The sequence below is a fragment of the Somniosus microcephalus genome, chromosome 31 (assembly GCF_052327205.1).
Source record: "Somniosus microcephalus isolate GS21.2 chromosome 31, FLI_Smic_1.0, whole genome shotgun sequence".
Lineage (NCBI taxonomy): Eukaryota > Metazoa > Chordata > Chondrichthyes > Squaliformes > Somniosidae > Somniosus > Somniosus microcephalus.
The window spans coordinates 13,843,437-13,862,136 of NC_141017.1; the positions used below are offsets into that span (position 1 = coordinate 13,843,437).

Consider the following 18,700-nt stretch of genomic DNA (forward strand, 5'->3'; position numbering starts at 1 on the left):
TTTAAATTTTCATGATCTGCATTTTGTGTGTTGTAAAAAAAAAAAATCCAGAGAATGACAAATTCAGAGAGTGATCATTTGAATCATGGAAGTATTTTGTCAGACACAAGACCATTTGGGCAAGTTTCAAAGTCTTCTTGACTATTTTCTTTAGCCTCTAGGCTGGAGGTTGGCAGAGGCCCCACACTGCAGCCTGTGGGCTGTTCGTAGTCCATTCGGCCCAGGCCACCCTGTACTAACTGTGCTGATGTCCCTCGCTCGCGGGCTTCCAAGTCCAGTTTGGGTTTCTTGGCCCTGGAGGTTCGGAGGGGGCTATTCTTGGTGCTGTTGCCTCGTTGGTGAATCGGAACCAGAGATCTGTTAGTATCGGCAACTCGGGACTCCGGCAAATTAAAAGGGAGCAGGGATTTAAACTTTGGAGAGCAAATAAAGAAACTGTTTCCATTGGCTGAAGGGTCGGTAACCAGAGGGCTCAGATTTAAAGGTGATTGGCAAAAGAACCAGAGACGACATGAGGAAAAACTTTTTTTTACACAACGAGTGGTTAGGATTTGGAATTCACTGCCTGATAGGGCGGTGGATACAGATTCAATAGTAGCCTTCACAAGGGAATTGAATACTGTAAGGAGAAAAAAAAATTGCAGGGATATGGGGAAAGAGCAGGGAGTGGGACTAACTGGATTGCTCTTCGAGAGAGAGCCAGCGCAGATTCGATGGGCCGAATGGCCTCCTTCTGTGTACTATTCTAGGATTGTGTGTGGCCCGGGACTCATGAAGATGAAAATACTCCTCACGGGACACAGACTGACACTTACTTCATGCCCAGATATGGCTGGCGAGCAAGTTCTGATGCAGACAGGGGCTCTGGAGAGCTTTGCAGTCAGTCACAGACACTGTGAAAGCAAGCTGAGCGTTGCGTTAATGTGCAAATGCTAGCACCTTAGTTGCAGCTGTTGGGACCGAGCACGGAGCTCAGCTTGTGTCAGTCATATTAATAGAACACAGGCAGGAGCAAATGCAGTGGGCAGTGCACAAAGGGAACAGCGATCGTCACACAGCCGTCCTTCACAGGGAGACCACAGGGTGTAGCAGCAATGGACTTTACCTGAAACCCCGGCTCCATCATCATCACACAAACCGTAAGCTACCCAGCGCTTTAAATCTACCTCCTCCAATGGATCGCGCCATTATTTTTTAAAGTGCTGTAGGAGACAGTTGAGAAGGCGCAGGAGGGTACGACACACGCGTAGAGGGGCCACACAAGTAATGCGTTTTCCTAAAGTTTTGACAGCAAGGTTCTATAAAATAATTGCAAGGATACAGCCCCGACGCAGGTCTCCGGGCTGGGGGACAGGGGCAGGATAAGAATAACCGAAGAGGCTCTCAGAGAACAGAGACCTTTCAAGGCCGAATGTCACCCACTTTTCCGCAGCGAGTCAGAATACGGTGAACTCCAACACTTGGCTACAGCAAAGTAATTGGTGATTTATATGGCAGCTTGTGGGTGGGCGGGGAAAAGAGGGGGAGGGAGGGTGAAGCAAGATCAATCTCAGCTTTCAGGAGCTGTGAACAGTATCTGCATTGACCTCCTGCGACCGAGACTGCCTGGGTTGAAGTGGCTGCCACTGGGCTATTTTTTGCACTCCCATCCCTCGGTTTGCCTTCTCACAGCAAGGCAGTCGGTAACACTCCACCCGCAGTTCACAAGCGCCGGAGAATCACTCTTCACCTTGCTGTCGGGGGGCCGGACGTTGCTGGAACTGGGGTCTGCGAGAGCTCACCGTCTCTTGAAACCAGAGCGGACGAAGCACTTAAACAGCACGCTTGGTATTCTACAAAATGTAGACAGCCAAAAGCAACAATTGCCAGCCGCTTAAACCCAGGCAGTCTCGCTTGGAGGAAGACACAAGGCAGCTGCACACAAGCGTTCTCACACTGCCAAGTGCTCCTCGCAGTGAATTACTGAAGTGCCGTGACGATCGGGTAGGCACGTCCCTGCTTTAGGGATAGCAGCAGTCCAGGAGCTAATGGTATTCTACAAAATGCAGACAGTCTAAAGCAATAATTGGAAAACATAAACCTATACATCCAGGAGGAACAGGTAACTTTGGACCTATAGTTCCCAAAGTTCTCCAGCACTGCAGTTTTCCTCGCTTCACGTCTGGGTTTGTTGTAGGCTAATTAACAGAAAGTTAACATGCAGCTACAGCAAGCAATAAGGAAGGCAAATAGTATGTTAGCCTTTATCGCAAGGGGGTCGGAGTATACGAGTAAGGAAGTCTTGCTGCAATTGTACAGGGCCTTGGTGAGGCCACACCTGGAGTACTGTGCACAGTTTTGGTCTCATCTAAGGAAGGATATACTTGCCTTGGAGGCGGTGCAGCGAAGGTTCACTAGATTGATTCCTGGGATGAGAGGGCTGTCCTATGAGGAGAGATTGTGTAGAATGGGCCGATACTCTCTGGGGTTTAGAAGAATGAGAGGTGATCTCATTGAAACAGACAAGATTCTGAGGGGGATTGACAGGGTAGATGCTGAGAGGTTGTTTCCCCCTGGCTGGAGAGTCTAGAACTAGGGGGCATCGTCTCAGGATAAGGGGTGGGCCATTCAGGACTGAGAGGAGACATTTCTTCACTCAGAGGGTTGTGAATCTTTGGAATTCTCTGAGATTTTTGGACTCTAGGAGGAATCAAGGGACATGGTGGGCAAGTGGCGTTGATGTAGACGTTCAGCCATGATCTTATTGAATGGCGGAGCAGGCCCGTATGGCCTACTCCTGCTCCTATTCCTTGTGTTGTTAACTGATAGATCGCTGTGATTAGCCAACAACTCCCATAACGTTGTATCGTGCGACTACCAGGATGGTAGGAGGTGAACTAGATGGGCCTTGGTCTTTCATCATTGAGCAATTCCTATGCAACACCAGAGGCAGAGCTCAGTCATGCTTCAAACATGTATACCTTTATATGGCTTTAGATAGACAGGGTAGTGCAAATTAAAAGGATGCTTTTGGACTAGCTGCATCTTTGGGAGAGAGTTTGAATCAGTAACAAAATATCTAATAGTCTTTTACTTTTCCATGGGAGAGGGACAGCTAGCCGAACTGATTTCCTCGTTTGATGTTACTGCAATTAAAGAAATCAACTGTATCAGAACATTGCTCAATGTCTAGACATGTGAACGTGAAAGTCAGCACATCGAGGGAAGCGGAAACCATCATTACTTGTAACCCGACACATCAGGACGTATTTTGTAAAGGGGGCAGTTGATATCTAAAGCTCAACACCCGTAGCTGTGCGTTCAGGAGAACCTCGGACGTCCTGACTGGCACATCGGATGATCAAAGACAACAACAACTTTTATTTATATAGCACCTTTAATGTAGTAAAACATCCCAAGGCACTTCACAAGAGTACTAAAAGAAAAATATTTGACGCTGAGCCACATAAGGATAAATTAGGGCAGGTGACGAGGGAGGTTTTAAGGAGCGTCTTAAAAGGAGGAAAGAGAGGTAGAGAGGCGGAGAGGTTCAGGCAGGGAATTCCAGAGCCCTTGGCAGCTAAAGGCACGGCCACCAATGGTGGAGTGATTATAAATCAGGGATCCTCAAGAGGGCAGAATTAGAGGAGCGCAGATATCTCGGGGGGTGTTGTGGGGCTGAAGGAGATTACAGAGATAGGGAGGGGCGAGGCCATGGAGCGATTTGAAAACAAGGATGAGAATTTTAAAAATTGAGGCGCTGCTTAACCAGGAGCCAATGTAGGTCAGTGAGCACAGGGGTGATGGGTGAGAATCAAAGACAGGAGTGTAACTGGGATATTTAGCGCCCTGCCTCACAGTGCCATGTACACTGACCAGAGAGGGGCTCCAAACAGTCAGTCATTCGCCTCTGTAATGTTTCACCGGAGCTTCAATCAAAACTTACCGTAAAGAACGAAGGGCTAAAAATGGAGTAGCGCCTAATTTCGCCAAGGCGCTAAAAGTAGCGCCCCGGCACCGGAAATTGAGTGGTTGCGCCCCAAGAGGGAAGCGGGGTGCTACTGGAGGCGACCCGCATCCTTCTTGGGGCGCTGAGTCAATATTGCGGCGTTATGTGCTGCAGCGCCATGTCGCACCGCGGTATTGCAGGCCTTCCTCCCCTTCTTAAAGGGGAGGGGCCTTGTGCAGCACGATCTGGGGCCCAGCTGGGCCCCCCGGGGATCGTTGGAGCGCAGCCAGCACTCCGCGCCGGGGGGGGGGGGGGGGGGGGGGGGGCCCTTGGCGTTTCAGGAGGCCGGGGACGGAGCGCAGGCAGGTGGCCAGCAACAAAAATGGCCGCCCCACACCTCGCCTTTAATTAGCGCCTCCCCGGCCGCAGGTACGCCCCCGACCCTGTCAGACATAGTGTCCGGCGGTAAGTCAGGGGGCGCTCCCGAAGATCGTGGCCGGGGCGAGCAGGGCGCTGCGCGCAATGATGTCATCGCCAGGGCGCTACCGGTTAGCGCCACCACTAACCTCCCGCTGAATTTTGCGGGAGGCGTGGGCAGTGCCGCGCCCGGGCGCTAGTTGGTTTGCGTCCACTTAGCGCCCTCTTAAGGCACTAACGGGAGGCGCGACCAACTGAATTTTTACCCCCAAGGGTTTTAGATACAGTGTTTGAAGCAGTTCCCAATGCCCATTGATGTAGACACAGTGTATAAATATACCTCTAACCACACAGCAACACTCCCAGTTGAGTGGGACACTGCGATCTCATTGGGGTAATTTTAAATTTTGGGTGATATTGAATTAGCCCACCCCAGTTAAACACCCCGCCCGATTATCCTCTCTATTGAAGTCAGTGGAAGGGAGAAATGCTGGGTTTTATTACCGAGTCAACTTCACCGGTTTTTTTTTTAATTCAGAGGAATCACGGGGAATAGGGGAGTCGAAGAGTACAAACAGGAAATGGCTCAGTTCACCAGGTGTCCTACACCAGCCAACACCACTGAAAAACACTGGCCATTCATTTCACTGCTGTTTGTGGAGCCTTGCTCTTGTGCAAATGGCTGTGGAGCTGCCTACATAACGGGCACCATAAAGTTGAGCTCATCCAAAACTCTGCTGCCCGCACCAAGTCCCACTCACCCATCAACCCCCTACACCGAGCTACACTGGCTCCCGGTCCGGCAATGCAGAGATTTTAAAATTCTCATCCTGGTTTTCAAATCCCTCCATGGCCTCGCCCTCTCCCCATCTCAGAGTCATGGTGGCATAGTGGTTAGCACTGTTGCCTCACAGCGCCAGGGACCCGGGTTCGAATCTGGCCTCGGGTGACTGTCTGTGTGGAGTTTGCACATTCTCCCCGTGTTTGCGTGGGTTTTCTCCGGGTGCTCCGGTTTCCTCCCACAGTCCAAAGATGTGCAGGTTAGGTTGATTGGCTATGATAAATTGACCCTTAGTGTTAGGGGGATTAAATACGTGGGGTTACGGGGATAGGGTGGGATATGTGTTGGTGCAGGGGTTACAGGGATCGGGTGGGATATGTGTCGGTGCAGGCTCGATGGGCCGAAATGGCCTCTATCTGCACTGTGGGGTTTCTGTGATTCTGTTTCTGTGATTCTGTGATTCATAGAGTTATACAGCACAGAAAGAGGCCGTTCGGCCCATCGTGTCTGCGCCGTCCATCAAGCCCTGTCTAATCTAATCCCATTTTCCAGCATTTGGTCCATAGCCTTGTATGCAATGGCATTTCAAGTGCTCATCCAAATGCTTCTTGAATGTTGAGGGTTCCTGCCTCTACCACCCTTTCAGACAGTGAGTTCCAGACTCCACCCTTTCAGGCAGAGAGTTCCAGACTCCACCCTTTCAGGCAGTGAGTTCCAGACTCCACCCTTTCAGGCAGTGCGTTCCAGACTCCAACCACCCTCTGGGTGAAAAAGTTCCTCCTCAAATCCCCTCTAAACCTCCTGCCCCTTACCCTGAATCTATGCCCCCTTGTCATTGACCCCCCTACTAAGGGGAAAAGTTCCTCTTTATCTACCCTATCTATGCCCCTCATCATTTTGTACACCTGAATCAGGTCCCCCCTCAGCCTTCTTTGCTCCAAGGAAAACAACCCCAGCCTGTTTAAGTCTTTCTTCATAACGGAGGCACTCCATCCCAGGTAACATCCTGGTGAATCTTCTCTGCACCCTCTCCAAAGCAATCACATCCTTCCTATAGTGAGGCGACCAGAACTGCACACAGTACTCCAGCTGTGGCCTTACCAGCGTTTTGTACAGCTCCATCATAACCTCCCTGCTCTTGCCTTCATTAGCCGAGGCATAGAATATAAGTATCCCATATGCCTTTTTAACCACCTTATCTACCTGTTCCGCTGCCTTCAGGGATCTATGTACATGTACACCAAGGTCCCTCTGACCCTCTGTACTTCCTAGGGTCCTACCACTCATTGTGTATTCCCTGGCCTTATTTGTCCGTCCAAAATGCATCACCTCGCACTTTTCAGGGTTAAATTCCATTTGCCACTTTTCCACCCATCTGACCAACCAGTTTATATCGTCCTGTAACCTGAGGCTTTCCTCCTCTGCGAACTTACTGATCATACCTTTTACATTCTCATCCAAATCACTTATGTAGATCACAAACAGCAAGGGATCCAGCACCGATCCCTGAGGTACCCCACTGGACACAGGCTTCCAGTCACAAAAGCAACCTTCGACCATCACCCTCTGCCTCCCGCCACTCAGCCAGTTTAGGATCCAACATGCCAGGGCACCCTGGATCCCATGGGCTCTTACCTTCTTGACCAGTCTCCTATGCGGGACTTTGTCAAAAGCCTTACCGAAGTCCATGTATACCACATCCACAGCATTTCCCTCATCCACACACCTAGTCGCCCCCTCGAAAAATTCAATCAGATTGGTCAGACATGATTTACCCTGGACAAAGCCATGCTGACTCCCCGATTAATCCTTGCCTCTCCAAGTGGAGACTAATTTTGTCCCTCAGAATTTTTTCCAATAATTTCCCTACCACAGATGTTAGGCTCACTGGCCTGTAATTCCCTGGTTTATCCCTGCTACCCTTCTTGAATAATGGTACTACGTTAGCTGTTCTCCAGTCCTCTGGTACATCCCCTGTGGCCAGAGAGGTTCTGAAAATTTGTGTCAGAGCCCCTGCAATCTCATCCTTTGCCTCACACAGCAGCCTGGGATACATCTCGTCCAGGCCTGGGGATTTATCCACTTTTTGGCCTGCTAAAACCGCTAGTACCTCCTCCCTCTCGATGCTAATATGTTCAAGTATATCACAGTCCCCTTGCCCGATTTCTAATGTCTACATCGTCTTTCTCCATAGTGAATACAGATGCAAAAAATTCATTTAAAACCCCGCCTACATCATCTGGCTCTACACACAGATTGCCACTTTGGTCCCTACCCTTTCCCTGGTTATCCTCTTGCCCTTAATATACTTAAACATCTTAGGATTTTCCTTTACTTTGCTCGCCAGTGTTATTTCATAGCCCCTCCTCGCTCTCCTAATTTCTTTTTTAAGTATGCCCCTGCACTTTTTATACTCCTCTAGGGCTTCCTCCGTCTTTAGTAACTGCTAAAAATCCCCCTTTTTTTCCTAATGCATTTTTGTATATCCCTTGTCATCCAAGGTTCCCTTTGCTTGTTGGTCCCACCCTTGACCTTTACAGGAACATGTTGGCGTTGTACTCTCTCTATTTCCCTTCTGAAAGTCTCCCACTGTTTTGATGTGGATTTTCCTATAAGTAGCTGCTCCCAGTCCACTTTGGCCAGATCCTGCCTTATCATATTAAAATCGGCCTTCCCCCAATTTAGAACCCTTATTTCCGGGCCGTCTTTGTCTTTTTCCATGACCACCTTAAATCTCACCGAATTATGGTCACTGTCGCCAAAATGCTCTCCTACTGACACTTCCACCACTTGCCCGGCTACATTCCCTAGAATTAGGTCCAGTACCACCCCCTCTCTTGTAGGACTTTCTACATGTTGGCTCAAAAAGCTCTCCTGGATGCACTTTAAGAATTCTGCACCCTCCAACTATCCCAATTAATATTGGGGAAGTTGAAATCCCCCACTATTATAACCCTATTATTTTCACACTTCTCTGAGATTTGCCTACATATCTGTTCCTCTATCTCCCCCTGACTGTTTGGGGGCCGAAAGTACACTCCCAGCAAAGTGCTTGCCCCCTTTTTGTTTTTAAGTTCTACCCATATGGCCTCATTAGAGGAACCCGCTAATAGATCATCCCTCCTTACAGCAGTAATTGATTCCTTAATTAATATTGCAACACCCCCTCCCCTTTTACACCCCCCTCTGTCTCGCCTGAAGATTCTATACCCCGGAATATTGAGCTGCCAGTCCTGACCCTCCCTCAACCATGTCTCCGTGATAGCAACAATATCGTACTCCCATGTGTTCAACAACAACTTCAGTTCATCCACCTTATTTGCAAGACTCCTTGCATTAAAATAAATGCCTTCCAGCCCTGCCATATTCCCTTTTGCGTTCACATATTTGCTCTGCCTTCCCAGCTGACTTGTTTTTTCCTCCGTATTTGGCTGTAAATCACCCCCTACTATAGCTCCACTCTGTATCCCATCCCCCTGCCAAGTTAGTTTAAACCCCCCCCAACAGTGCTAGCAAACCTCCCCAGCAAACCTCCCCGCAAGGATATTGGTCCCCCTCTGGTTCAGGTGTAAACCGTCCGACTTGTACAAGTCCCACCTTTCCCAGAAGCAGACCCAGTGATCCAGGAAACTAAAGCCCTCCCTCCTGCACCATCCCTTTAGCCACGCATTCATCTGTTCTATCTTCCTATTCCTATACTCACTAGCACGTGGCACCGGGAGTAATCCAGAGATTACAACCAATCTCTGTAACCTCCTCCAACCCTCGCAGAGCTCTGCGCTCCTCCAATTCTGGCCTCAATCATGGGGAAAGAGCAGGCGTGTGGAACTAATTGGATAGCTCTGCCAAAGAGCCAGCACAAGCTCGAGGGGCCGAACGGCTCCTTCTGTGCTGTACCATTCTAGAATTCTCTTGCGCATCCCGGATCGCTTTCGCCCCACCATCGGCAGCTATGCCTCAGCTGCTTAGGCCCTAAACTCTGGAATTCCCTCCCTAAACCTCTCCATCTCTCCCTCCTCCTTTCAGACGCTCCTTAAACCCTACCTCTTTGACCACCTGTCCTAATATCACCTTATGTGGCTCGATGTCAAATTTTGTTTATTTACGTTCCTGTGAAGCGCCTTGGGACATTTTATCGGATATACGGCACAGAAACAAGCCGTTCGGCCCAGCCAGTCCATGCCGGCGTTTATGCTCCACTCGAGCCTCCTCCCATTCTTCCTGATCTAACTCCATCAGCATAACCCTCTATTCCCTTCTCCCTCATATCCTTCTCTAGCCTCCCCTTAAATACATCTATACTATTCACCTCAACCACTCCCTGTGGTAGCGAGTTCCACATTCTCACCACTCTCTGGGTAAAGAAGTTTCTTCTGAATTCCCGATTAAATTTCTTGGTGACGATCTTATAGCGATGGCCTCTAGTTTTACTCTTCCCCACAAGTGGAAACCTTAACCCTACTCTATCAAAACCTTTCATAATTTTAAAGACCTCTATTAGGTCACCCCTCAGCCTTCTTTTTTCAAGAGAAAAAAAAAAGAGACCCAGCCTGTTCTTTTCCTGATAGGTATACCCTCGCAGTTCTGGTATCATCCTTGTAAATCTTCTCTGCACCCTCTCCAGTGCCTCTATATCCTTTTTATAATACGATGACCAGAACTGTACGCAGTGCTCCAAGTGTGGTCTCACCAAGGTTCGATACAGGTTTAACATAACTTCACTACTTTTCAATTATGTCCCTCTAGAAATAAACCCTAGTACTTGGTTTGCTTTTGTTATGGTCTTATTGACCTGTGTCACTACTTTCAGTGATTTGTGTATTTGTACTCCCAGATCCCTTTACTCCTCCACCCCATTAAGATTCTTGTTTTCCCAGTAATATGTGACCTCCTCATTTTTCTTCCCAAAATGCAATACCCCACACTTTTCTCTGTTGAACTTCATTTGCCAATTATACGCCCATTCTGCAAGTTTATTAATATCTTCTTGCAATTTGTTGCAGTCCTCCTCAGTGTTGACTATCTCCCCCCGCCCCCACCAAATCTGGTGTCATCAGCAAATTTAGAAATTGTGTTTCTGAATCCAAAGTCTAAATCGTTAATATAAATTGTGAACTGTGGTCCCAGCACTGATCCTTGTGGGACTCCACTTCCCACCTTCCGCTACTCTGAATAGCTCCCCTTTACTCGTACTCTCTGCTTTCGGTTAAGGTGCTATATAAATACAAGTTGTTGTTGTGATTGCACTTCAAAGGAATTCATTGGGGTGAAGCATCTTGGGAAGGTGCTGTATAAATACAATTCTTATTATAAGGAATACAGTGGATATTATATTTTCTCCACATGCATTGCTAGAACACATCACCGGATTACAGCGGTAACTACTGAATGTATAGCTGGTACACGTAATGTGTTACACTGTGGCCCCATAGAGGAAAAAAGAAAAAGACTTGCATTTATATAGCACCTTTCATGACCTCAGGATGACCCAAAGCACTTTACAGCCAATGAAGTACTTTTTGAAGTGTAGTCACTGTTGTAATGTAGGAAACGCGGCAGCCAATTTGTGCACAGCAAGATCCCACAAACAGCAATGTGATAATGACCAGATCATCTGTTTTAGTGATGTTGATGGAGGGATAAATATTAGCCCCAGGACACCGGGGAGAACTCCTCTGCTCTTCTTTGAATGTGCCGCGGGATCTTTTACGTCAACCTGAGGGGGCAGACGGGGCCTCGATTTAACGTCTCATCCGAAAGACGGTGCCTCAGACAGTGCAGCACTCCCTCAGCACTGCACGTGGAGTGTCAGCCCAGATTGTGCGCTGAAGTCTCTGGAGTGGGACTTGAACCCACAACCTTCTGACTCCGAGGCGAGAGTGCTGCCCACTGAGCCACAGCTGACAGGACCACAGTTCCGAACCCTCCCACACACATGGCAAGTGATTTCAGCCACACAGATCTAGCTCCCGGGAGGGTAACATGGTCAGGAACAAATAAACTGTGGGTGGGGTGGGGTTACACTTGGACGATGGCATAGACCACACGACTCCCAGCTGCTGCAGTACAACAGGACCTTGCTCTGGAGAGCGCCACAACCTTTTCAACAACAAGGGGCCACGTTAATGGCAACTGGCCTCACTCTCAACTGCGGCTGTGGTGGATTGGCGGCATCACTGGAACAGAAGTCTTGCAAGAGTCAGTGTCTTCACGGGTGGCCTCCTTCTCCTTCAGATACAGCCCCTGCCACCGCAGTGTCCAATTGGAGGGCTGCAACCGTGAGCAGACCAGAGCCTGGGTCATCCAGCTCAAGCAGGATTGCCTTGTCCTCTCTGTAGTCAACTCTTCCCATTACTCCAGGGCCGTCCCTTTACTCCAGGATGATGGAAAGATCAATCCTAGACTGCCTCCTTCGACCCTCTTCCTCCATCACTAGGTGAGCATCTCATGGCTTTCTTCAGCAACCAAAAACACAAACTGTCCAGGCTGCTGCCGCCTCAGTTTCTCACATGAAGTGACTCCCTTGCCCTTGAACAACCCAAGCCCCAACCCGGCCTCTTTCTAACCTAGCCCTGAACCCACAATACTGCCTTCTAAGCACCTCACCTCACCCCCCACCCCCCCAAATCCTCAGACTCATCTGCGAGTTCCTAAACTTACCTACCCCTCTTCAGCCCGACAGTCAGACTTTCCCCCTCAAAGCTGCCGTCACCACTCCGTCCTTTAGACGCCCGCCCTCTACTCCTCAGTCTGCTCTGGCAACCCCATTTCTGCCCTGTTCAAAGTTGCCAACAACATCCTGTGACCGTGGCTTTTTAAAATCCCTCATCCTCCCCAGATGTGGTTGACCACTTCATTCTCCTCCTCCTCCTGTGTTCTACCATTGTGGTGCCACACTCATATTTCCATTGCTACCCATCCCATTGTCAGCCGGAATCTCAGTGGGTAGCACTCTTGTCCGAGTCAGAAGGTCGTGGGTTCAAGTCCCACCTCAGAGACTTGAGCACGTTATCTAGGCTGACACTCCAGTGCAGTGCTGAGGGAGCGCTGCACTGTCGGAGGCGAGTATAGTCACTGTTGCAATTTAGCAAATGCAGCAGCCAATCTGTGCAGAGCAAGGTGATAATTGACCAGATAATCTGTTTGAGTGATGTTGATGGAGGGATAAATATTGGTCAGGACACCGGGGATAACTCTCCCTGCTCTTCTTCGAAATAGTGCCGTGGGATCTTTTACACCTGCCTGGGAGAGCAGACAGGGCCTCGGTTTAACGTCTCTTCCGAAAGACGGCACCTCTGACAGTGCAGCACTCCCTCAGCACTGCACGTGGAGTGTCAGCCCAGATTGTGCGCTGAAGTCTCTGGAGTGGGGCCTGAACCCACAGCCTTAGCCTCCGAGGCGAGAGTGCAACCCACTGACAGCTTGGGAGTGCCAAGGTTCTTCAAACAAGCCTCTGCTCAGAAGGCATTGGATTCAGAGCTTATCAGGGCACATTCCAAGGCAGGGAATGCCTGAAGCGGTGCCAGTGTATATTTAGAGTGGTGCAGTAATGCGGTGTTTGATGTCGATGCGCGCAGGATACCAGGTTTATACCTTTGCAGAGACAGGCAGAGTTCAACGTACAGATTTAATTCTAACCAGTTTTAAAGAAACCTTTTTGTGTATTTGCCCGGAGCTGCAATGGCAGCATGAACCACCATTTCTGGGACTGCAGATTCTGATTAATCTCCCTACCGTCAGCTAGAAACAGTCCTTCGTAAACAGAAATATCAGGTCATCTAATGTCACCTTGTCTATAAGCTGCCAGCTGCAGAGAGGAAAGGGAGTCAACACAGCACGCACTCACTCACACACGCCTCCTAATGGTGGATTATGGAGCAACAGAGAGGGGTGGACAGGTCAAGTTACCATGCTCCCTGGGAGGCACTGCATTACTTACAAAAGGAACACTGTAGGTGAAGCATTCAAACCCGAGCAGGTCAGACCCCCTGGTCTGTGCAAAGTTCACCGATCTCCTTTCTCCAGCTGAAACGAGCCGGGGGCCAAGTAGATCCCGCTCCACCTTCAGGCTCAGATGAAGCCAGCGGGGTTCAAGTGCCCCAGTATCATCAACAGTGCTCGTGCAAGTGCTCCCTAATGGCATCAGCCGTGACTCAGTGGGTAGCACTCTCGCTTCCGAGGAGGGGGGGGTCGTGGGTTCAAGCCCTACGCCAGAGATTGAAGCGCAACGTCTAGGCGGACACGCCCAATGCAGTACTGAGGGAGTGCTGCTCTGTCGGAGGTGCCGTCTTTCAGATAAGAACAGAAGAAATAGAAGCAGGAGTCGGCCATTCGGCCCCTCGAGCCTGCTCCGCCATTCAATAAGATCAGGGCTGATCTTTTACCTCATCTCCACTTTCCCGCACTATCCCCATAATCCCTTGATATTCAAAAATCTAATCGATCTCTGCCTTGAATATACTCAACAACTGAGCCTCCACAGCCCTCTGGGGTAGAGAATTCCAAAGATTCACCACCTTCTGAGTGAAGAAATTTCTCCTCATCTCAGTCCTAAATGGCCGACCCCTTATTCTGAGACTGTGACCCCTGGTTCTAGACTCCCCAGCCAGGGGAAACATCCTCCCTGCATCTACCCTGTCGAGCCCTGTAAGAATTTTGTATGTTTCAATGAGATCACCTCTCATTCTTCTAAACTCTAGAGAATACAGGCCTAGTCTACTCAATCTCTCCTCAGAGGACAATCCCCCCATCCCAGGAACCAGTCTGGTGAACCTTCGTTGCACTCCCTCTATGGCAAGTATATCCTTCCTTAGGTAAGGAGACCAAAACTGTACACAATACTCCAGGTGTGGTCTCACCAGGGCCCTATATAATTGCAGTAAGACGTCTTTACTCTTATACTCAAATCCCTTTGTAACAAAAGCCAACATACCATTTGCTTTCCTAATCGCTTGCTGTACCTGCATGTTAACTTCCAGTGATTCGTGTACAAGGACACCCAGGTCCCTGTGAACACCAACATTTCCCAGGAGATGTTAAACCGAGGCCCTGTCTGCACTCTCAGGCAGACGTAAAATATCCCATGGTACTATTTCGAAGAGCAGGGCAGTTCCCGTGGCCGATATCTATCCCTCAACCATCATCACAAACAGATGAGTTGGTTCATCATCACTTTGCTGTGCGCAAATTGGCTGCCGCATTTTCAACATTCCAACAGTGACTACTCCTATAGCACCCAGCCAGTGCACCCCGTGGCACTCTGCATAAATGCTAGGATAGGCCAAATGTCCTGTAAATCCTACGTTGAAGAACTTAATTGGCTGTGAAGAACTTTTGAAATGTTCCGAGGTCGTGAAAGGCGCTACGGAAATGCAAATCTTTCGTTCTTGCTCAGAATCCTCTCTCCAGGCACAGCCCGGAGTGGGGCAGAATCCGCACAGGCTTGATTTCGTGGTTGAACCTCACAAGCAGACGCAGGGCTCCGCTCACACTTTCCAAAGTGCGCCGGCCGCACTGCGAACACGAGGCTACCTCACACCGCTGTACATCTGGGGCAAGGCGTGCGTGCGCGAGAGGAGGGCCGAGCGTGACCGGGACCAGGGTGAGAACATACCCAACCCGAGCGAACAAGGGATGCCCTGTTCCAAATGGCCGTCGATGGCAAGTACTACAACCCGGCTCTACCATTTTAGTGCAACAGTGTGTAGGAGTCGACTGCTCTAATATACAGTACAGGCAACTGCTTTTGGCCACTTAAAAGCAAAAAGGACCGAAGTAGCACACGGGTCGTACCCCAGTCCTGGGTCAGAGATCAGAATGCAGGAGTGTGCTGCATATTTTTAAATACAGGAAACTTTAGTTTATCCGGAGGTTAACTGTCCAGAATGCTCGAGCCACTGGCAAAAGTCAGGAGCCGTTTCGTTAGGTTTTTCTTTTTTTCCGTTGCTTCCCCCCCCCCCCCCCCAGCAGTCAGGCTCTGCAAGGTCTCGCAAGCGTCTCTGTAGCTTAGCAACAGCTTCAGCAAGGTACGCCCAACTGTTTAGAAGCTGTTGCTAAGCAACAGGGTTGGTCGCTAGATACGGAGCTCAAAATCTCCGTATGTTTCGACATTAGCGCTGGTTTGTCCGGCAGTTTTGATGGGACGGCAACAGCTCGGTCCCGTCGGTGCCGGATAGCACAAAGTTTCCTGCATATAGATTGTATGTGCAGTCGGGAATGGTGGCGTAGTGGTAATGTCACTGGACTAGTAATCCAGAGGCCTGGACTAATGATCCGGAGACGCAAGTTCAAATCCCACCACGGCAGCTGGGGAATTTAAATTCAGTCAATTAAATAAATCCGGAATAAAAAGCTAGTGTCAGTAATGGTGACCACGAAACTATCGGATTGTGGTAAAAACCCACTAATGTCCTTCAGGGAAGGGAAATCTGCTGTCCTTTCCCGGTCTGGCCTATGTGTGACTCCAGACCCACCATGTGGTGGACTCTGAAATGGCCGAGTTAGGAAAACCTTCCCCACACGAACTGCAGCGGTTCAAGGCAACTAGGGGTGGGCAAGAAGTGCCGGCCTCGTCAGTGATGACCACATCCCGTAAACAAATAAAACAATTCAGAGCAAGGATAACGGTCACGAATCACAACAGTGAATGCAAAGTGCACAACAGCGACCACGAATCACAACAGTGAACCTTTGGAAACATTAACCAATTTAAAATAAAACCTTTTTAGCAAGGTGGTGCTTGTTTTAATTTTGAGAATCGAGACTCATCTTTTTTAAAATAAATCAAAAGTCAGATGATTTTAGTGGAGCAATTCAACACCCCCACCCAGTGGCAAGTTGAAGTACTGCAAAGAAAGACTGACATGGAATGGGCGGTACAGCAGGATTACCCACGGACGTCCATTAAGCATGCCAAGTTCAGTCTCCGCACACACTTATTTTCTGCCTGTGATATTCATTTTAGCCACCTCGGGAAGGCGGAGTAAACGTGCGAGAGATCCAAACAGCGGCTGGCTCGGAGTCCTGGTGCTCAATTGACCGTGCTACCCAACCTTCACATTATACAGCGGCTCCCCTTACTACAGGATGGTGCTGCCCCTCGCCGCTCTCCAAACCTGGAAAGTAACTCGCTCCCCAAAAATGTCAGCGAGTGAAACTCTCCAGCCAGAGGAACGTTCTGAAAGCCCCGTTCACAAACTGAAGAGGCGGGGCTGCCGTCTCTGGTTGGATGCATTCCCAGAGGTTTCGTCACATGACCTTGCACTTCCAAACACCCCCGCCGACGGTCACCTGACACGTCTGTCCTCGCCCCACCCCGCGTTCCTCAGCCACTCAGTGATTCGTTACCCGATTGGACAACACTTGACTGTCAAACAGCCTCGCCTCACGTCTCCCAACTTTTTTTTAATATAACTAACGAGACGCTACGACCATCTCCGTCTCACCACCAAACTATTACTTAAATGATGCCAGATTTTGCCTCCACTACCCAACCCAGAGTGCATTCCATGTGTCGATCACTCTGAAGGACTCTCTAACCTTAACCATACACTTAATGGCACAGTGCTAAAGAGCACATCGTCCGCATGCCCGATACGAGACTCCCAAAACAAGCGCTGTACTCGGAGCTCCGGCACGGCAAGAGAGCCCCAGCTGGGCAGAGGAAACGCTTCAAGGACACCCTCAAAGCCTCCTTGGAAAAGTGCAACATCCCCACCGACACCTGGGAATCCCTGGCCCAAGACCACACAAAGTGGAGGAGAAGCATCCGGGGAAGGCGCCGAATGCCTTGAGTCTCTTCGCCGGGAGCAAGCGGAAGCCAAGCGCAAACAGCGGAAGGAGCGCACGTCAACCCAAGCACCCCACCCACCCGCCCCTTCAACCACCGTCTGCCCCACCTGTGACAGAGACTGTAGGTCCCGCATTGGACTCATCAGTCACCTGAGAACTCTATCTGTGGCTGAGAGAGAGAGAGAGAGAGAGAGAGAGAGGGGAGAAGAGTGTGCAGGGACAGAGGGACCAGGGGGCTTGTGTGCATAGATCTTTGAAGGTGGGGGGGACATATTGAGAGAGTGGGTCGCAAATCATATGGGGTATTCGGCTTCATAAATAGGAGGTATTGAGTTCAAAAGTAGAGAAGTTATGTTGAACCTTTATAAAGCGCTGGTTAGGCCACAACTGGAGTATTGCGTCCAGTTCTGGTCACCACACTTTAGGAAGGACGTGAAGGCCCTTGAGAGGGTGCAGAGGAGATTTACCAGAATGGTTCCGGGGATGGGGGATCTTAGTTACAAGGACAAGTTGGAGAAGCTGGATTTGTTTTCATTAGAGCAAAGGAGGTTGAGGGGTGGTTTGATGGAGGTGTACAAGATTATGACGGGTTTGGATAGGCTAGACGGGGAAAGGCTGTTCCCACTAGTTGATGGTACAAGGACTAGGGGACACAGATTTAAGGTTTTGGGCAAGAGATACAGGGGGGGACGTGAGGGAAAACTTTTTACGCAGCGAGTGGTGAGGACCTGGAACTCGCTGCCGACGGAAGTGGTGGAAGCGGAAACACTCAATGTTTTCAAGGGGAGACTGGATAGGCACTTGAGGGAAATAAACTTGCAGGGCTCCGGGGATAGAGCGGGGGAATGGGACTGACTGGATTGCTCTACAGAGAGCTGGCGCGGACTCGATAGGCCGAATGGCCTCCTTCTGTGCCGTATGACTCTAACTTGTTACAAATTTGCCCTGCACTAGTTTGATCCTGTTCCCCCTGATCCTACTGTCATGGTTTTAGTTTGAAGCGCTCCACATTAACAACTTGCATTTATATAGCGCCCTTAACGTAGTCAAATGCCTCAAGGCGCTTCACAGGAGCGTTGTCCGTCAATAATTGGCACGGAGCCACACAAGGAGACATTGGTCAGAGGGTCTTAAAGGCGGCGGCGAGGTTTAGGGAGGGAATTCCAGAACTTAGGGCCGAGCCGGCTGAAGGCATGGCCGCCAGGGGAGGGGTAAAAGGAGTGGGAGATACACAAGAGGCCAGAACTGAAGGAACGCAGACTTCTTAGATTTATCTTTTCTATACAGGTTATTATCTGGTGTATATCTTTGCTAAAAAAGGTCCTCGCGGCCGCCTCCTTTCAAAGCTGAAAAGTGCCGGTTTCTCTGATCTTCCCTCATAACCCAGCCCCCTTTACGCCTTACAAGGGAGTGGTGTGATGAGCCAACAGGCCTAGCGCTTGGGCAGAAGAGCGAGCAGGTGGGCTGGGACCCACTGGCTACCCTGCTGGGTGGGAGATGGTCGGTGTGGGAAGGGGGGGGGGGGGGGGGAAATAGCTTGGTTGGGAGCGTGGGACCAGCAGACTGAAACTTCAGCAGAGGCACAGTAAAACCACAAAACGAGTCTGCGAAGGGTTTGCCAGCTGCTCCAGAGAGCGCGCAGCAGGCTCCACCCAGAGGAGCAGGCCTGTGCGAGATTTACAGCAATGTTGAAGCAGCTCAGAAACATCTCCAGTGCTTCACACAAAATTACTCTCGAGGTCTAGTCACTGCTGTGTAGGTGACGGCAGCAGCCCACATTGCGT

The 18,700-nt window shown here is 49.8% G+C and overlaps 2 protein-coding genes across 8 annotated transcripts in view; one reads left to right on the forward strand and one right to left on the reverse strand.

The window, feature by feature from the left end:
- The window catches only part of tecrb (trans-2,3-enoyl-CoA reductase b), a 74,481-nt gene that overhangs the window by 48,838 nt on the left and 6,943 nt on the right, over positions 1-18,700 (reverse strand). Inside the window, exon 1 of one of the 5 annotated variants that reach the window (XM_085971554.1) lies at positions 1,106-1,338. The exons of 3 other annotated variants lie outside the window; for them this stretch is intronic. In XM_085971554.1, coding sequence (XP_085827680.1) covers positions 1,106-1,129 — 24 coding nt within the window. In that variant the 5' untranslated portion in view covers positions 1,130-1,338. Of the gene's footprint in view, positions 1-1,105; positions 1,339-18,700 lie in introns of those variants that run through there. One more of the 5 variants, XM_085971555.1, reaches the window with a different exon arrangement.
- nxnl1 (nucleoredoxin like 1) overlaps positions 650-18,700 on the forward strand; it is a 42,453-nt gene continuing 24,402 nt past the window's right edge. Inside the window, exon 1 of one of the 3 annotated variants that reach the window (XR_015074312.1) lies at positions 650-1,139. The gene's annotated coding sequence lies outside the window, so the exon portion shown is untranslated. The remainder of the gene's footprint in view (positions 1,140-18,700) is intronic. The other 2 variants (XR_015074313.1, XM_085971560.1) reach the window with 2 other exon arrangements.